Source organism: Lissotriton helveticus, chromosome 9 (genome assembly GCF_964261635.1).
Source record: "Lissotriton helveticus chromosome 9, aLisHel1.1, whole genome shotgun sequence".
Lineage (NCBI taxonomy): Eukaryota > Metazoa > Chordata > Amphibia > Caudata > Salamandridae > Lissotriton > Lissotriton helveticus.
The window spans coordinates 1,247,395,988-1,247,414,449 of record NC_136070.1 but is presented as its reverse complement, the minus strand read 5'-3'; the positions used below and the strand labels follow the sequence as shown (position 1 = coordinate 1,247,414,449).

At 44.2% G+C, this 18,462-nt stretch overlaps 1 protein-coding gene across 1 annotated transcript in view; it reads left to right on the top strand.

Moving 5' to 3' along the window:
• The window catches only part of COL7A1 (collagen type VII alpha 1 chain), a 313,236-nt gene that overhangs the window by 104,065 nt on the left and 190,709 nt on the right, over positions 1-18,462 (top strand). Inside the window, exons 3-4 of the mRNA XM_078662399.1 lie at positions 4,378-4,462; positions 16,709-16,889. Of these exons, the coding sequence (XP_078518525.1) occupies positions 4,387-4,462; positions 16,709-16,889 (257 nt within the window). The 5' untranslated portion in view covers positions 4,378-4,386. The remainder of the gene's footprint in view (positions 1-4,377; positions 4,463-16,708; positions 16,890-18,462) is intronic.

Genomic DNA, 18,462 nt, shown 5'->3' with positions numbered 1-18,462 from the left:
TCATACCCCGATAGGCCTGCAAAGAACCCTGAATGAACTAAATCATTACGCAACTGAAAATTCTCTGGTGCCAAATATTACTAAAACTAAAGCACTCCCTTTCAGTGGCAGAAGGAAAGCTTTACCTTATATCTGGTCATTAGGAGGCGAACCGATCGGGACAGTAAAAGAGTATGTCTATTTGGGCCGCATTTTTACTTCTAATTTACTAGATACAGCCACCTCTAACACATAAATTGGAGGGCAGAATCCCACATGGGGCTTTAAAGAGACTGTATCTCTCTACGGGAAATAGACATTTTACACCAATATTGGAGGTTTATGGCATGAAAATCCCTCTGATTCTATCATATGCCTTGGAATACACACAAATTAAAACATGGCAATCTATAAAAGTAAAGGAAGGAACCATACTCCGAAAATTGTTAAAAGTGTTGCATTCAGTACCAGTTCAAGCACTCCGTCTTGAGCTATCTGTAACGGGAATCTTTGCTAGAGTACTTTCAAATATCATTAGGTGGGCGTACAACCTATTACATGCAGCGCCAGACACCTTAAGGCATCTGTTAAAACTGGAGACTTTTAGAGAGGAAGCGTCTGGGTATACTTTTTATAGGAATATGTTAAAAGCCTTTGAGGTCTCTCAATGCACTGTCACACTTTTACAGGAGTGGTCCCCAGCGAGCTTGAAATTGTTTATAAAACATTTGGCCCCTAGAATCAGCTATGAATTGGATAAAGAACATTGCATTCAACTGAAGCATTATAAAGTGTTTGCAGAAAACATAGAATTTTAAACCTATGCTCCCTATTTACGTTTTCAACTAGAGCACGGCGTAAGGCGCTTTATACTACTCTTACGTTTGGGTATACTCCCTTTAGCAACATTCCTAGCTAGCTGGGAAGGTACAAATAACCCCAAAGGCATATGTGAATTATGCAAAGGTGGCCGACAAGATTTGCTTCATGTTTTACTAATCTGTCCTAATGCGAGTATAGTAGCGGTACGACAACGTTATATAATGCCAATTCAATTAAAGTATGATGCATTTTTGGCCCAAGATTTAATTATGTTGTGTAACTTTCCAGTAATGAATTTGTAAGCCATAACTTGTATACTTTTTAAAAAAGCTTTCGGAAGCTGTTCTAAAGTTAAACACACAATCAGAAGATTTTATCTTATTTTATTTAATGTTGTATGGGTAGGCGATAGAACATTGTTACTTCTCCATTTTATAGTATGTTTTAAAAGGTAAACGTTTTACCATCTTAATCATTATAAATTCAATAATAATAATTTTATATCTGTATTTGTAGATCTCAGTTAAGGTCTGAATTAAATAAAAATGTACGGATTTACTAATATAATACGGCACAGAAAGCTACCTTGTCACACATTACCATCTCCGAAACCCACTTTCATAATATGGTGGTAAAAAGTGTTGCCCCAAAACATTGCCTTAAGGTATCACAAAGGACATGAAATAGCGCCAGTCAAAACTTGTGGTGTTCTGGCCCCAGTTGTTTTCAATATATCATGCACAATCATTTTATTTGTCTTGGAATAAAGATATATACACCAAATACATTGTCATAAAAGTCATTCAATTGATGTGGGTGCAGCAAGATGAAAAGCTTCGCTGACTGCAAAGTTCCAAAGATGTCCACAGCCCTTAAAATATACAACTTCGCACAGCTTCATTTTTTTCATATATATATATATATATATATATATATATATATATATATATATATATATATATATATATATACATATATATTATATATATATATATATATATATATATATATACATACAAAACAAAGGTTGCCCCCATTGAAGACGCCACACACGGGGATTACCATGCCCACAAGACATTGCTGCACACGCCCATTGGGGTGGGTCCAACATTCAAATAAATAGTTGTATGCCAAACTTGCCTGCTTTGCTTATTCTTCAAGCCAATGAGGCGTGCTCAAAACGCGTTTGGCAGCCGATTTGGAGAGCGGGAGGTTGTGCTGCTATTTCTTCCACCACTGGTGTATGTGCGGTCTTCCCCCCGTGTGTGGCGTCTTCAATGGGGGCAACCTTTGTTTTTATATATATATATATATATATATATATATATATATATATATATATATATATATATATATATATATATATATATATGTATATATATATATATATATATATATATATATATATGCATAATCGGTTTAGTTCCGGCCTCTAAATCTAAAATGATATCAAAACGCTGGGCATGTCATCTCTCATCAGGACCACTTCCCAGTGCACCTGCAACAGTCGAAGGTCCACCAGCATGGTAGTATTTCCACTGTTGTAAGTTTAGACTTAGAGGCGGTAAAGATTGTGGACCACAGAGAGTGGAGCTGCAAAATGCAGCTAACACCACAAAAGGTGGAGATTTGTATTTTGAACATTTTGCAGGAAATTTAGCACAGATAGGGCCAGATGTAGGTAGAATTGATTTACCGATTCTTAATTACCGAATTTTACCGATTCGGTAATTAAGAATCGGTAAATCAGAGGGGTGGAGATGTAGGTATTCCAGATGTGCTGGAATACCGAATCGGAACAATTCGGTATTATACCGAATCGGTAATGCCCATTCATTGCTATGGGCTTTGAGGCCCATAGGAATGAACGGGCATTACCGATTCGGTATTTACCGAATCGGTAAATACCGACTTTCACAAGGGTGCAGGGGGTGTCACTTTGACACCCTCTGGCCCCCCCAAAACAGGCTCGGGTGCCATGTGGAAGGCATACATGCCCTAAGGGCAGGTCTGCCTGTCATATGGCATAGATGTGCATGCACACATGTGCATGCACACCGGAATCGGTATTTTACCATCAAATTGGATTTGATGGTAAAATACCGATTCGGTAAGGCTTGTGGGACTCAGAAGAGTCCCACCTACATCTCAAATTTACCGAATCGGTAAAAATACCGATTCGGTATTTTACAGATTCAGTAGATTTACCGAATCGGTAAATTTACTGATTCTGTAAAATAATGCCCCTACATACCATTTCTGAAATACCGGTCGGTAACGGCCGAAAATACCGATTTTCGGCCGTTACCGACCGACCTACATCTGGCCCTAAATGTACTATTAGGTCTGTTCTGTTCCTGTTGAAGGTGGGTGTAGGCACCTATTCATAGTTTCAAAGCCACGTGGCTGTAGAGGAGGGCTGACCCTCCTAGACCTATGCTGGACACCCTTTCAATAGTTTCAGTATGACTCAGGAATATGAATTTGCAACGCCTCACCTCTAGGTTCTACACAGTCACCTCCAGTATTTCACTTTCAAAGTGCACTCACTCTGAGATTGGTGTTGTTTTCACGGGTCACCACTGGTACTGTGTGTTGAAAAGCTGAGACGGCTTCCCAAGATCCAGGTGCCTGTAGCACAAGGGTGTCCAAAGTGCACCCACAAGGGCAGATTCATGCAGATTATCAGACTGGAGACATAACATGGCTATACATTAAATGATACTGAAGGGAATCAGTAGTTATCCTGATAATTAGGCATGGGTCTGGCCCCATGTTAAGTTCTTGGAATGTTTTGACATAGGTAATCCAAGTGAAGCACCACTTTCTAACAAAGTGTGCCTATGTGGCCCTCATATTGCTATGGTTGCAGGTTCTAGGTGCTGCAAATGTCGGATTTGCCTCACAAGTTGTAAACAATCAATCACTCAGGGGTTTATAGAGTGCGGAAATAACCTTTGTGGGTCTCAAGGCGCTGTCTCCAATCAGCGGTTCTTAATCTTGGGGTTTGCAGAGTCGAATGGTTGCAGCTTCTTCTACGGAGGCTGCTTTGCACCAGCCCCTTTGAATGGTGTAGGTACAGGAGTGCAGGGCTCTGATGGACCACCGTGGGATGTCACGTACAAGGAATCATGTTTGAAGAGTGAAGGCATGGCGCTGAGTTTCAGGGCTTCCAGGGAACAGCCAGAGTGGCAGGTGGGGCTTCTGACTGACAGAAGCTCATGTGGTTAAAGATGGTTAAAGATCAGTTAGCAATAGGTGTGTCACCATATTTATTTCATTGTATGATCATGTAATCTACCTATATCAGTACGAGCTGAAGGCAGAGTGCTAGAGAGCAGCAACAGATGGGCTTAGGGTATTACATTGGCGACCCAGTACAGTCTGACCTTCCCAGGGAGTCACAGAACCAATATTCATGTGGTGGAGGGAAGGTGAACTTTCAGGGTGTTGAAAGTCTATCACTTGGGGTTTTATGGGCCTGGAACCAATACTGTGTTAGATGTGAGGTCCCTTACTCTGTTCCGGCTGCTTTGTAACTTCCTGTTGCTTTTCTTCCTCCTCCTCTTCCTCCAGGCTCCGACGATGAAGGCGTGGATCCCGTTATTGGTGGTGCTGTACAGTGTGGTCTTTTCTCCTGAAGGGGCGGCCGGCCAGCGACGTAAGTGCCACCCACAGCTGGTAATAGCGTTTTTGCTTGGGGTGGGCATGAGCGGAAGCGGAGCTTGGTAACAGCCACTTTATGAAATGGGGGTGGGGGAGGGGAGTTGGTTGCAATTGCCTACTTCTTACATGGTTGATTGTCCAATCACATATGTTTTCTGGGCAGCCACCAGGCCTTCTCCACACATCTTCACTTTGCTCTATGAAGGCGCAGCGGACACCCAGTATCTGCAGGGACATTGTTGACATTGATCTTGCAGTTACCGCATCCCAGGAACAATCCACCAACAGGTTTATTCAGACACATTTGTTCACTCCTCCTAGAGATGCCTTCATAATGTAAGTCTTGTCTAAAGTGTCTTTGTCAAGTGTTTGGAAGAAAGAGGTAAAGTCCACTCAAAAAAAGGCAGAAGACTGAATCTCCAAGTCTGAGCCCCATTCTTGGAAAAGTGCCAGAGCAGGCACATCTGGGACAAATGATGATGACTGAATCCTATTTATGCAGCAGCAAATTTACATCCGGGATCAGACCTGGTGAGCACTGATGAAAGCGCCATAGCTCTCAAGTGTTCCAGGTCCACGCGTGATGTGGTGTTCCAATTCAGTTGTTTCCTTTGAACTCTGGGGCTTGTAGTTTTGTTTTATAATGGAATAAACAACACTACAAGCCCCAAAATTCAAAGACAAACCTGGACTGGAGCACTACATGGACCTGGGAAACTTGACAGGGATGGAGCGGAGACAGTTATCTTTGTATAATTCTTCATTCGAAGCTCTCTCCCAGTGGCATGAATTGTTTCCCTGTTCACCAACAGATCATGAACCACATTCCCCATTAACCATAGTGTTTCACTCAGATTAAAAAATGTGGAGTCCTTCAGGACTTCAAAATGCTGTGGACACAAATTCTATTGGTTATATTGTATTGTATTGTATTGTAATCGCATTTATATAGCGCTTGTTACCCCTGATGGGGTGTTGAAGCACTTTTTTGGCGAGCAGTACGCTACTCCAGAACCCATATAGGATTAGTGGTGAGTTAGTATAGTGAAATATGAATATGAGGCCACATTAAAAATATCTGTGGTTTGGTAAATCATCCATATTTGACTGATGTCCAGATGTTAATCATCTGAAAATGTCCCCCATTTCAGGCCAAGCTACTGTTGACTGAACTCAGCTTACAGCCGCATGCATAGACCAAAGCCGGCGCTGATATGGGTGTGGCGCAGTGGAATGAGTGTGGAGTGACATGTACAGGTGCTGCTAACCAAGTGGGCATGCATAGAAGGCCTCCCCACGCCCCAGTAGAATGTCTATTCACTTGGTGAAAACATGGCACTATGCCCTGAAGATTTTAAAGGTGCCCACACCCCTTGAGTACAACAAACATTTTAAATCTTCTGCAGACATCACCCCTCATGAGGTTAGCAGGGAGCGGGAACGCGTGGTTGCCTGTGAGATATGGCTGCTCTAAGCACAACACTGTTTTCTTGAAGTGTGACCAGTCGCTCCTATAAGTGGCTTTGATGGCCGAGGTGTGAGTGACTAGAGTGAGAAGTGAGAGAGGAGCCTCAAGGCCTTCACCTGAGGCTTGGCCTCTACTAAGTGTTGAGATCCCAGCAGAACTATAGCACTGCTGTTTCCTTGATGCTATGACACATTCCATCTGGGTACCATTGAGAAAGTGTTTGCAGCATCATATGGTCCAAAGTATCAGATTCTCTGAGTCAGTTGTACTGGCAAGCCATGATAGAGGCACAGTGATGTTCAGCTGCACACAGCCTCTTGCTCCTTAGTAGATCACCGGAGGATGGGTCATCAACACAGCCTGATTGGAGATTTGTGAGCCCGCCCACTTATCGACTTAATGCCAGCTCTGCACATCACCCGTCAGTGCCAGCTTTTTAGTCTGACCGTCAAGGTCAGCTGTTCACATTACACACCTGTCTCCGCCCCATACACTGCACACTAGGGCCAGTTTATCACAGTTCACTGTCCCCCAGTGCTACGTCATCCCAACCACCAGTTCTAGCCCCATTTATTGCCCACCAGAGCCTCCCACTGTAGTAGCTCATCCCACTGTCCTTCACCTCCAGTTCTTCATGTTGCTCCCAAATGCCAGTTCCTCACACTGATCAGCTATGTGCCAGAAAAACCAGTCCTGTGCTGCTTGTTTTCCGGTTCGTGGAGAACCTGTCCTGGCAGTTCGGGCTGGACTGTTCCCATTGGAGCAGGGTCGGGGCTGATTTGCATATGGCTGGGTCCAAACTTGGGTGTGAAAAGTAACGATGGCCTGGGATGTGGCCCCACGTAATCTCGTGTTGCTGAGATGAACGGAAGTATTCCATCCATCACTTTTATGTATACTTCAGTGTGTCGCCCTAAGTGGCACGGGTATTTCCAGACGTGGGTCCTGTGCACACTGTCACTGGAACCAAACTATACCTGGATGATGAACACTAACTAGGGTAAAACCACTCCTGACTTACTCGCATTGTGGTGCCTGGAGGACCTGGCCTGGCAGTTCAAGCTTGATTGTTCCCACTGAAGCAGGGTTAAGATTGATTTGCATACAGCTGGGTCTGAACTCAGGTGGCATGGTGTGAAAAATAACAATGGACAGGGATGTTTTTTCGTATACTTCAGCTTGATGCAGGAAGGAGACAACGTGTTGTGGGTTGCACATCAAAGGACTAAGATTGTTTACCCCCTGACGAAGGGCTATACCAATGACCCCATCACTGCCAAAGCCAACCTCCACGAAGGAATGAAGGCCGTCGCCGACTGGATGAAGACCAGCTGTCTGAAGCTGAACTCGGACAAGACGGAGGTCCTCATCCTCGGCTCCAACCCTACAACCCATCATCCTGGGATGACTCCTGGTGGCCGACGGCACTGGGGGCAGCCCCCGACACCCACCGACCACGCACGCAACCTGGGAATCATCCTCCACTCAATGCTCTCAATGACCAAGCAAGTCAACGCCGTCTCCTCCTCCTGCTTCAACACCCTCCGCATGCTCCGCAAGATCTACAGATGGATCCCCACAGATACAAGAAAGACAGTCACCCAGGCCCTCATCAGCAGCAGACTCGACTACGGAAACGCCCTCTACGTGTGAGCCCCGACCAAGCTCATCAAACGACTACAACGCATCCAAAACGCCTTGGCACAACTGATCCTCGACGTACCATGCCACGGCCACATCACCCCCACCTGAGAAACCTGCATCGGCTACCCATCAACAAGAGGATATCCTTCACCCACGCACACAAGGCACTCCACAAGAGCGGCCCAGCCTACGTCAACAGATGGCTCTCCTTCTACATCCCCAAGCGCCAGCGACACTCCGCCGACCTCTCACTCGCCACTGTCCCACGCATCTGAAGAACAACCACTGGCGGGAGATCCTTCTCCCACCTCGCCGCCAAGACATGGAACACCCTCCCACTGAGCCTACGACAGACCCAGGGCCTGCTGACCTTCAGGAGGATACTCAAGACCTGGCTGTTCGATCAGTAGGGCCTCCCCACACCCAGCACCTTGAGACCCTCGTGGATATGTAGTGCCCTCTACAAATGATTGTTTGATTGATTTATTGATTGAAATGCATTGCGATTGGATGAAAAATTAAAAATCAATGTTTCATATTCTGGAAATTTGTGATATGAATAACTTTGAATACAAATTTGGTGGGATGAAGAATACCCAATACCACCATTGAAAAATAAATACAGATTGAACTTTGATCAACGACTCGTGATTTACAGTAATGAATTTGATGCAATCTCTTTTATAGGGACACAAGGCAGTGCAATAGGGGACGTCTCAATTTTGAAACCTCCAGGGGACCCCTTCCTCAATAAGTAGGTTCCCCCTTGACCCATTACATCAGTGACCTTGCATAATGACCCCTATCCTGGTGAGCGGCTGATGTGCACTTGTTTTGAGGGTGGGAGTAGGTCTCGGGATCTGGTCTGGCGCAGTGACAGTATCACGTAACATTGTCAAGTCAATCTTCCTGGCGGAAGTCACTCACCGGTGGAGCGAGCAGCCCTGTCTGCATGTCTGAAGGTGGGAGTAGTCCTACCCCTGTAGCAAATGGATGAAAAGCTGTCAAACACGCGGTCCAGGAGGGTCAGCAAACACTGGAGAAAATGAGGGGGTCTCACAGCTTAGCTCAAATCTTGAGGTTGTTCAGTTAGTAATAATCCCACAGGTGTCTATTTCACTTCCATAAGATCATTTTGTTCCACTGAGTAAGTCACTTATAAGAAAGAAGCTTACAGTGAATTCAGTTACTTCATGTGAGGAGGTCAGACACATGGGAGCCTTCAGTGGTGAAGGAATTCCAGTGAGGGATACAGATCAAAGCAGCACAGTGTCTTGTGAGTTGGAAGTGAAACAGGACAGTGAGGCTTCTAGCAGTGTGCAATGCACTCTTTGATGTATTGTCAATGAGATGAGCATATGAATGAAAGGGGTTCACGTGTGACTGAGTTCTGGAAGTCTAGTGCTGCTCATAATAATGTGAAGTGCAAACATGACAGGGGGGGGTCGCTGCAGCTCTGCAGGTTGTTTCTGTTTTCTGATCAGTTCTTGCTCTAAAGCGGGTGATGTAACAAAGGCACCGAAAACACCTGGAACCAGGGGCAGTGGTGTATACATGTGTCACATGGGCTCCAAGGAGAACCAAAAGAAGACGCGTTGATTTACACATGCAGGATTACAAAAATTAATCAAAAAGGATCAACCAATAGTAATAGGCAAAATGAATCAATCAATACTGATAAGCAAAAGACTGGGTGCACTTAGTGATATCACAAAAGCGTTTTATATTTACAATGTTAATCATGACTCAACATATACGCATGGTCAGTGCTCAGGTCATCACACGGTGAATATAAAATAAACAGTACCCAGTGTATATAAAAGAAAACAACAATGGAACATCTCTGTAACCTTTCTAATAGGTGTAGTTCTTTGATTACCAACAGCGTGACAAATTAAAGACTAAGAATCCTTGCCCAGTTGTGGGAAGCGTCAGTGGTGTTTCGACGCAAGTGAATGGACGGGTCATCATCAGGACAAGGCAAGCGTTGATTGAGCGAAAGCATGGATTCGTACTTGGAGTTACTAAAGTAATTCAGAAAAGGAAACAGGCAGCCTACATTAATTGGGCGTAGGTCAACGGGGTAAAATGTAGTCAAATGAAGGCTGCCGGAGTCGGTATGTAGAAGACATAGGCATCAGTGGGTGTGCCGCTAGAAACTGAAAGGACCAGGATGCCACACTTCCTGTCCATGACTCCCTCCCCAGTGTCACAATTTCTAGACATGGTCACTCATACTTACCCTATCTATTACCTTCCCTAGCTCTGTCACACTCCTAAACCCTGTCATGTAGTCAGTCCCCATCATCCTGTCCATCTCTGCCACACTTCCAAACTATGCCCATCTCCCAGCCACACTCCTATCATTTGTCACCCTCCCTACCTATGTCACACCCACTGCTTCTGGCAATAGACCATGTGAAATTGATTTGGTCTTTTATAAATTTGTTAGTGGAAGTGGGATGAAAAAAATCACAGTTGTCCCCCAGTTTTTTAAAAGTTTTTTCAATGGAGGGCAATCTACAAAAACCCTGGTGAGTGTAGGGCTGCTTGGCTATGAAGCGCCGTGCTATATAATTCGTACCCGTTCATAACCTATGGTTCCATAGGCAATGTAGGCAGTACAAATTAAGGTTAATTTGTGAGAATTGATTCCCGGTTCTTGCCCGGAAGCATTTATGGCTCATTCACTGTGTGACGTTCATACCGGGTATCTACACCCAACACTGCCAGTCTTTCTCAACCACCACTGATCATTGCTGTCATTAATATCACCTCCATTTTGAAATTTCTACAGCTGTAACTGACAAAGGTGTACCACCAGTAGTCAGTCAAATCCACTTTATTCGGTTAATAAAAACCATAAAAGTACACAACATACAGTAAATAACACAACACTCATAAGATTTAAAATACAATTCATCAATAATCATAGGGTGAAATAAAACATTTCAGCAACAAGGTACATAAATATGCTAAAAAAATGGTTACCAATAATTCGAATATAGCAGCAGGGGAACAGGGGTACATCATATTTCATATACAGCAGCTTCCGGCACAAAAACTTGCCTCTCCCACTGATTCTGCCAGATCACAGATTACCTGTAAAGCACTGGACTGTTTGTTCTTCAAATACTTGAATTTAGAAACAGCTGAAAAGTGTGTTATTAAAATACAAATTATTCATTCCTACAGGCACAACTAGTCCCTTTAGTGTGACCGAGGTCACTTAGAGGGTGAGGCACATTTGATGCGGACTATAGGATAAATCCCAGTTTTGCCTATTTCTGTTCATAAATAAAATGAATCTGGAAGGTAAAGAGACCTAAAGGATGTGCCGGTCACTTGCTATCAAATAATTTAATATTACATTGAATTAAAATGATATTATTATATAAACACATTGAGTTGGCCAATGCAGGATAGAAATTCTTAGAAAGACGACACAATGTTAAGATGAATTCGTTTAGCTGAGCAATCTCCTAGTAAGGATGGTCCAAGCGAAACGAAACATAATGTAGGAGGCAGGAGAAGTGTGGCTCAGGGGTTAGAGGCGGCAGACCCGGAAGCTAAGATCGGTCCTGGACCAGGGTTCAATTCCCCGCCTCGCCGGGTCTTGGGCTCAAAAATTCCACGGACTCCATAATTCTCGTTCTGGTGCCTACTCGACTCACGGGTTCACACTCTGCGACTCTGGGCAATAGCTTGCTTAATCTCCACTACGGCCCCTCGCGGCGGGATGCCTGGCTTTCACCTTGTGGATACCCTGCTGGGGTTATCTCACAGGGGAATACCAGGACGGGTTCCCAAGGCAAGCGCCTTGATGCCTTCGGGTGATACGTGCGCTATATAAATCGCAATACATTTACATAAAGAGCCTAATAGTGACATATGATATAAAATTGATTCTCCTGCTAGATCTTGTATTAAGGAAGAATGTGTTGGTAATAGGGACCTACAAGATATTCAGAGCCATAATTGAAATGTCTGTTCATCCAGAACCCAATATTATGAAAAACACCCCTTAAAGAAAGAAGACGTACCAACGAAGAAGGAAGGGGCAGATAGATGCTCTGAGTCAAGGAAAACAGTTTTGAATGCCTTTGAAGAACCAGTAAATTGTGTTCGTGTAAGGCTACGCACTCCCAAAACCTTCCAATTCACTAGAATCATTATTAAAGATATTGAAAGAATAAGCCCTAATGTCTTGTTTAAATTATTTTATGTAAGCCGAGAACTCCTTTAGAGAGTAAGACAGCCTTGTCATCCTCTTTAGGTCTACAAGAATCAGATCCTGGGGTAATGATGATTTAACCCCAGCTAAATGGACATCTTCTGGCCATTATTGAAGGGTACCGAAAGAGGATTACCAGGGGCTGCTTAGAGGTTATGGTTTAATAAAGGCCACTTTTTGGGGGAGGAGCCACGCTCGTAACCAAGATGGCCGCATAAGCTCCCGGCTCCGCCGACCTCCGCCAGAAGCTCATGAATCCTGACTACTGTCCTGATTTCCCGCCGGACTCCCGTGCAGGTGAACTGCGCCTGACTCGAAAGGTGCACTCCCGGAATTTCTAGCTGCTCGGACGACAAAGATAGGTTGTGTGCCATTCTTGGCCTACCCCAGATTTGAAGCCGGGGCCTCGAGTTTTAATCCGGCCGGGTTGGAGTTGAACAACATCGGCCGCGGACCGTGGGCGGCTCCGGTCTCCAGAAGTGGCGTTTTTCCTCTACCGTTATGGATGGTGGTTTGGTGACAGCTCTACCCAGCACCTGCCGTGGCCTATTGTACCGACTATTTGTTCGGGGTTCCGCTGCCCGGAGGTCCCGTTGAGCTCCCGGGGTTTTCTGGGCTCGGTTCCTCGTGGGCGGCGACGGTACTGCTATCGTGCTTTGGACGTGTTAATGGTGGTTTCTACATTGCTTCTGCCCTGTGCCCCGGAGAAGTCGACCTCCGAGGTTCGGACACCCGCCCGGTCGCTCATTGAGGGGCGATGGGGCGGGCTGAAACTACACCGTCGCTACGCACTGTAATGGCCGCCATTTTGGAGCTCCACACACGATTCACCGCCGCCTTCCAGGAGATGATCATAATTGTCGATCATATAGGCTTGGGAGCGGATTCCGGCCCTTTGTTCCTGGAGAGCCGAGATACTTCTTCCGCGGAGAACGCCTTGATTGTTACCGAGGACCCTGTGCAGGATACCGACACGGAAATCTACTGCGACCCTAAGATGGCGGTTATCGGGCCCGAAAGAACTGGACGTTTCTTTAGCCCTATGTCGACCCCGCCCGAGATGGAAGTGACTATCTTTGTAAGCCATTGTGACTTCTCCAACGTCTGTCGGACTACACCTTTGCCTCTTTTTGTGAGTGATCAAAACCGCTTTGCTGATTTTTCGCCGGAGGGCAGTGGATTTGCTTTGACTTTTGGACTCTGTGCCCGTCTATCCTGCTTTCCCTCCTATTTAATTGATCTTGACACTCTACTATTTTCTATTAATCTTGTTGTGATGGCGGTTCGGCTGGACAGAGCCTGCGTGGAGAAACGCAGCGACCTATTTGTACTGGACGGGGTCATCGTGATGGATCGCGAGGGTTTGGGCTGAACTTGATTGGACTTTGATGCACTGTTTCTTTTGTCTTTGCTGGGTCTCTGTGGGAGCGAGGGCCAGATGTGAATCTGATTGTCTGATTATTAGTCTGATATGCTCGGGAAGGGATTTGCTGCCTCTGCGGTGCCGGGGGTCGGGCGGGATGGTCCTTTTTCTGTTTGCGGCTCCCCTACGGACTGTCTTTTGATTTGCTGAACTTTGCTTAATACTACGGTGGGGGGTGTCTGCTTTTGGCAGGGGGATGGGAGTCCGGGAGCTCGTATCGTTTTGCAACATTCTCCTCCTCCAACTTTTTCCCTTCCTTGGGGCGTAGTTTAGGGGGCGACAGGCACGCTGCTAGTGGGGTTAGGTCGTAGCCATCTGCAGGGGTGTAGGGTGGGGGGTTGTTTTTTATTTTTCCTTTGTTATTTTCTATGACCATTCTATTTCCCTTTTCCTTTCTTCACAAGAGATGTGGCGTATTCTCCTGATTTTTGCCTAAACGTATCTGGGTGTCATATGTCTGCCTCGTATATCCTGTACTCCTGGTGGGCGGGTGCTGTGGGGGGGTGCCTGCAGTCATTGCTATCTCATTGTTTTGCTTCTGCTTTACGCTGGTGTTGATTTCTTTGCTGATTCTGACTGTACGGTATTTCTTCACTTCACTTGCCCGTCCACAGTTGTGTTGTATTCGTTTATGACATCTGATATGTATATTTCTCCTCTTGTGTTATAATAATAAAAAGATTTATAAAAAAAAAATAAAGGCCACTTTTCCTAATACAACTTTTAATATGCAGTCTCCACCATTTTTGATTGTGTTAATGAGTGCTCCAGTTATAGAAAATTGTCAGCCGAAGGAACCAGAGGCAACTTTGAATATGTTCATACACAAAAATCATACCCATTTGAACGCTTGTAGTAAAATTATGGCAGAACAGTGACTTCAATAGGGCCTCACTAGACAACCCAACATGGCGATTGTATTGTGATAAAATTCAGTGATCCGAGTAAAGTGGAAAGTGGAAAGAATCATGTTAGAACAGAGTGATCAAGGGTTACCAGAGATGGGAATTCCTCAGATTTATCACCATTAATACATTTTCAACCGTTGACGAATCTCCACGAAACTTTACAGACCTATTCTTTTCTACTTTTGAAGATGGTGCAAAGTTTGGCAGTGACTAGTTAGGAGGGTGCAAAGATAAAAGGGGGGTCCCAAAAACGCATTTTAGCACCAAGGCATTTTCCATATACTTTGTACTCATTCGTAGCGACCAATCGCTGTAGCAATACACAAGTTCCACCATGGAAGAGAACTTGTAAATTGCCAACTCGGCTTATGGACAGTCAACAAATGCAGAACAAAGTAATGTGGCAGGTCAACAGGACTTGGTCCATGTTATGGAATACAATGCGAAATAAAGGTCTTGACATCTGTCACAGATGTGATTTCATTCGTCCTTGCAGTTCAACAATTGATATTTAGGGGTGGAGGCTGTTCCTTCCTTACGTTTGTCAGATCATAACGTAGACCCTAGGAATAACATGTGCAGGTATATCCCCACTAAACTACACGCATAGTATCGCAAGATAATAATATTTGATTATCAATTTCTCCATACCACCACATGACAAGTTAAGTGTAATAGGTGAATATTAATAGGGTTAGATAGATGGTACCTGGTACTTGTAGGTCACGATTATTGACCTCTATATAGTCTCATACTAGCCCATAAAACTAGTGCTTTAAAGGAAATATAGAAACAGAGAGGTCTCTGAGTATTTCTGAGGCAACTTTGACTGAAATACAGAAAGGTAGCCTAAAAAATATCAATGATAACAGAAAATCGTTCCTGCTTTCCTGAACAATATCTGGACTATCTACAAAAATGTATATATATGAACCTTCTCGTTTAGATGTTTTACCAATCTTCTGCATCAATGAAAACCCTTGCGGCCGGCCTTGATGGATGCTTGACCTTTGTATCTAGGAACTGGGATTGTATACTACGGGTTTTAGACACACACACCACCATAAGGTTTAGACCACAGAACGGAGTCTGTGTTGATCCGTGTTAAACTTTATGTTAGTTATTTTTGTTTGGATGAGTCTTCGTTGCAGATACTAAAATCATATACGGGCAACACGGAATTACATCTGCAGGAAGAGTTCTGCAATTATAAAAGAGGGGGTAATGTTAATACAAACAAGCACTGGCAAAGCAAATCAGCTTTGCTTTGTCACTTACTGGCTTTGCCAATTTCTTTTTCTGATGCTATGCAGCTTTGGCAAAAAGCAAAATGCCCAGATGGAGTTCCAAGTAATAAAGTCATAGATCCATTGTTTGTGACTCTTTGGTATTGATTGTTTCATCAGAAGAGGTTTAATGGTATTGACATTGAACCAGTCACTTATAAATTATAAGTGACTGGTTCCATGTCAATACCATTAAACCTGTAATTAAAAGCTGTAATAATAAGCAACTGATCAGCCTCGTAGTGGAATCTAGAAAAGACGAGGTTCAAAAACAAGTGGGACATCCCTATCTCCCCATTTGAAAGTCAGAATTATAAGTTATAATTCTGACTTTGACTCTGTTAGTGATCAGTATTATTGGAGATGGGACTGTCGCAGGTGGCCGCCATATTGGAAAGGTTGCCCTGTAATGTTTGACTGTGGTAAAGAACCCTCTGAAGGCGGATGCAGTTCTTTTAAATGAACAGGAGGCGTCAGACAGGGGTGTGTCTTGGGCACCAATGTTTTAACATTTACATGTACTTCCTGTAGACCTCTTCACGCCGTGGGGGGTAATCGATTTATCAAAGGTGGGATGAATGCTGCTCTTTATCAATGCTGCAATGCTTTATTTTTAGAAATGTTAATGTTCTGCAGAGATTGCTTTCTATATTCCCGAAATTCAACAAAGACCACACACTCACAAGGAAGACTGTAAAATCTCAAAATGATAATACGTCAATGAAGACGCAGAAGAAAACCTTTTATAACAAAAATATACCAGTGAAAATGTTACATTCCATGGGTGTGTGAAGCTGCACAATGTTTGCAAGCTATGCAAAGGACTGTGAAAAGCATCTCAACTTCGCAAAGGTTGTACATTTTTGATTTTCCACATCGGGATGAAAAATCTTGACTTTTGCAACAATTTTTGTTGCACGCCTTCCTATTTATCACTAGGAAAATGCTCCTGCCTAATATATACATTGGAAAAAGCTATTACTGCCAAGAAGTGCCATTATGCATAGAAAAGGTAAACGTCCAGACAAAGATTCTACATGCATTTTTTAGTTTGGTTCAATTTAATTAGAGAGAAAAATATCTCACAATGTAGAAAAAAGCCCAGGACTGCAAAGTAAAATCTTCTGGTAAACATAGACTGGCTTCAAACTCTGTGCTCTCTCCATCCTAATATTGTGTCTTGTGTTTGAGGTTGCCATGGCTGGAGGTTGACGGAGGACATTGGAAGGGTCACTGATGGCGCGCTAACCAGGTTGTCCTCTCATCTCTTCCTTCCAGGAACATGTTCCAATGTGTACTCCTCAGACGTGGTCTTCGTGGTGGACGGGTCCTCCAGCATTGGGAGGGCCAACTTCGTGATGATCAAACAGTTCATGGAAGGGCTGGTGGTGCCATTCGTGAACGTGGTCAGCGAGGACGGGGTGCGTTTCGGAGTGGTGCAGTACAGCGATGACCCCAGGTAAGGTTCTTTGAGTCGCACCCTTCTGACACTGCCCCATGTCCTGAGAGATTGTCTCCAGTGGAGATCCCCATACTGACCCTTTTGCTTGTTCACATCCCATGAAGGTTTTCACCTCTCTGGTTCTTTGCATCAAACACCAGGATATGGGTATGAACCCTGTGCCCAGGATGTCTCTCTCTCATAAGTCAGGATAGCCTATTTTAATGTTCCTGCAAACTTTTTGGAATAATGTCAATATATTTTACTGAACAACTGAGACATATTGAGGTTAGGGTTTGCTAGCCAGTGACCATCAAGAAGGACAGTATGTGGCATCCACATATTTTGCTAAATTAGTGCCCATCATGTGTCCCATTTCTACCTCTATGACTCTTGCTTATGAAAGTGACATACCTAGATTATTACACGGGTGGGCATCTGATGTCGAGTGCGGGCTCCATCCCTGGATGCATTGGTAAGCATAATTAGTCACTCGACTATGACACACGGCATGAATATTAATGAGGTAGGCTGGATGTGATTGGTTGCACCAGCCCTATTTACCCAATCCCAGTGTAGTGTCATTGAGTGGAGTGTCTTTAAGTTGAGGGTGGTACAGTAGAGTGAGGAGAGTGTCATACAGTGTACTTTCATAGAGTGTAGTGTTGTAGAGTGGAGTTGAGGAGAGTTGAATGCGGTACAGTGGAGTCGCGTACAGTGGAATAGAGTACAGTGGAGTGGGACACAGTGGAGTGGGGTTGGTCTACAGACAATCCGAAGAAGTAGTCGCAGAACAAGGCTGCACAGTGAGTACAAATATATCCAGAAGAAGAAGCCCAGCTTCAGATAACCACCAAGCATTTATTCGCAGTGGAAATGGCTGCACGCAAATAATCCTTACCCGTTTCTGCAGTTATGCTTTGATCACAGGTATGTGGTCCACATTCAGCAAGACACAGGTGTATTTAAATCAAATGTCACGTGATTCTAAAATAAAGCCATACATCTCCCATAATGCATCAATAATGTCCCAGCAATTAGGAGCGAGGATTGCAAGATTTACACACTAATTTTAGTACAATGCACGCGGCCACTTTAGTCCGATACACTATGTTAATATGAACTATAAATGCAAGTGATTTAATGCTCTCAAGCATGACCGTAATATTGGAATGCAGTACCAATAACTGCTGGGACATTAATGATGCATATGTGTATATTAGCGTTAGGGTGTTTTTTGATTTTTGGGGTGGTTGAGGGTAGAGGGTGGTAAGAGTATTTTTTTGGGTTTAGGAGTGGCTAAGGGAATACGGTGATAAGGATGTTTTTATTGTTTAGGGGTGGGTACGGGTATTATTATTATTATAAAGTCTTGTAGAGCACTCAGCTACCCAAACAGGGTTTCCCGGCGCTTAGGTAGAGGCAGGGGCAGACTGGGCCGCTAGGTTCTTGCAAAAGACGGTCAGTGAGGTGCAGCATCTCAGAGATTTAGGTAATTCCACAACTGTTGGCCCAGGTATGCAAAGGTGCAAAGGTGCGACCTCCCATACATACAAGCCAGTCTGACTCTAGGAAACATTCTCAAGGACCG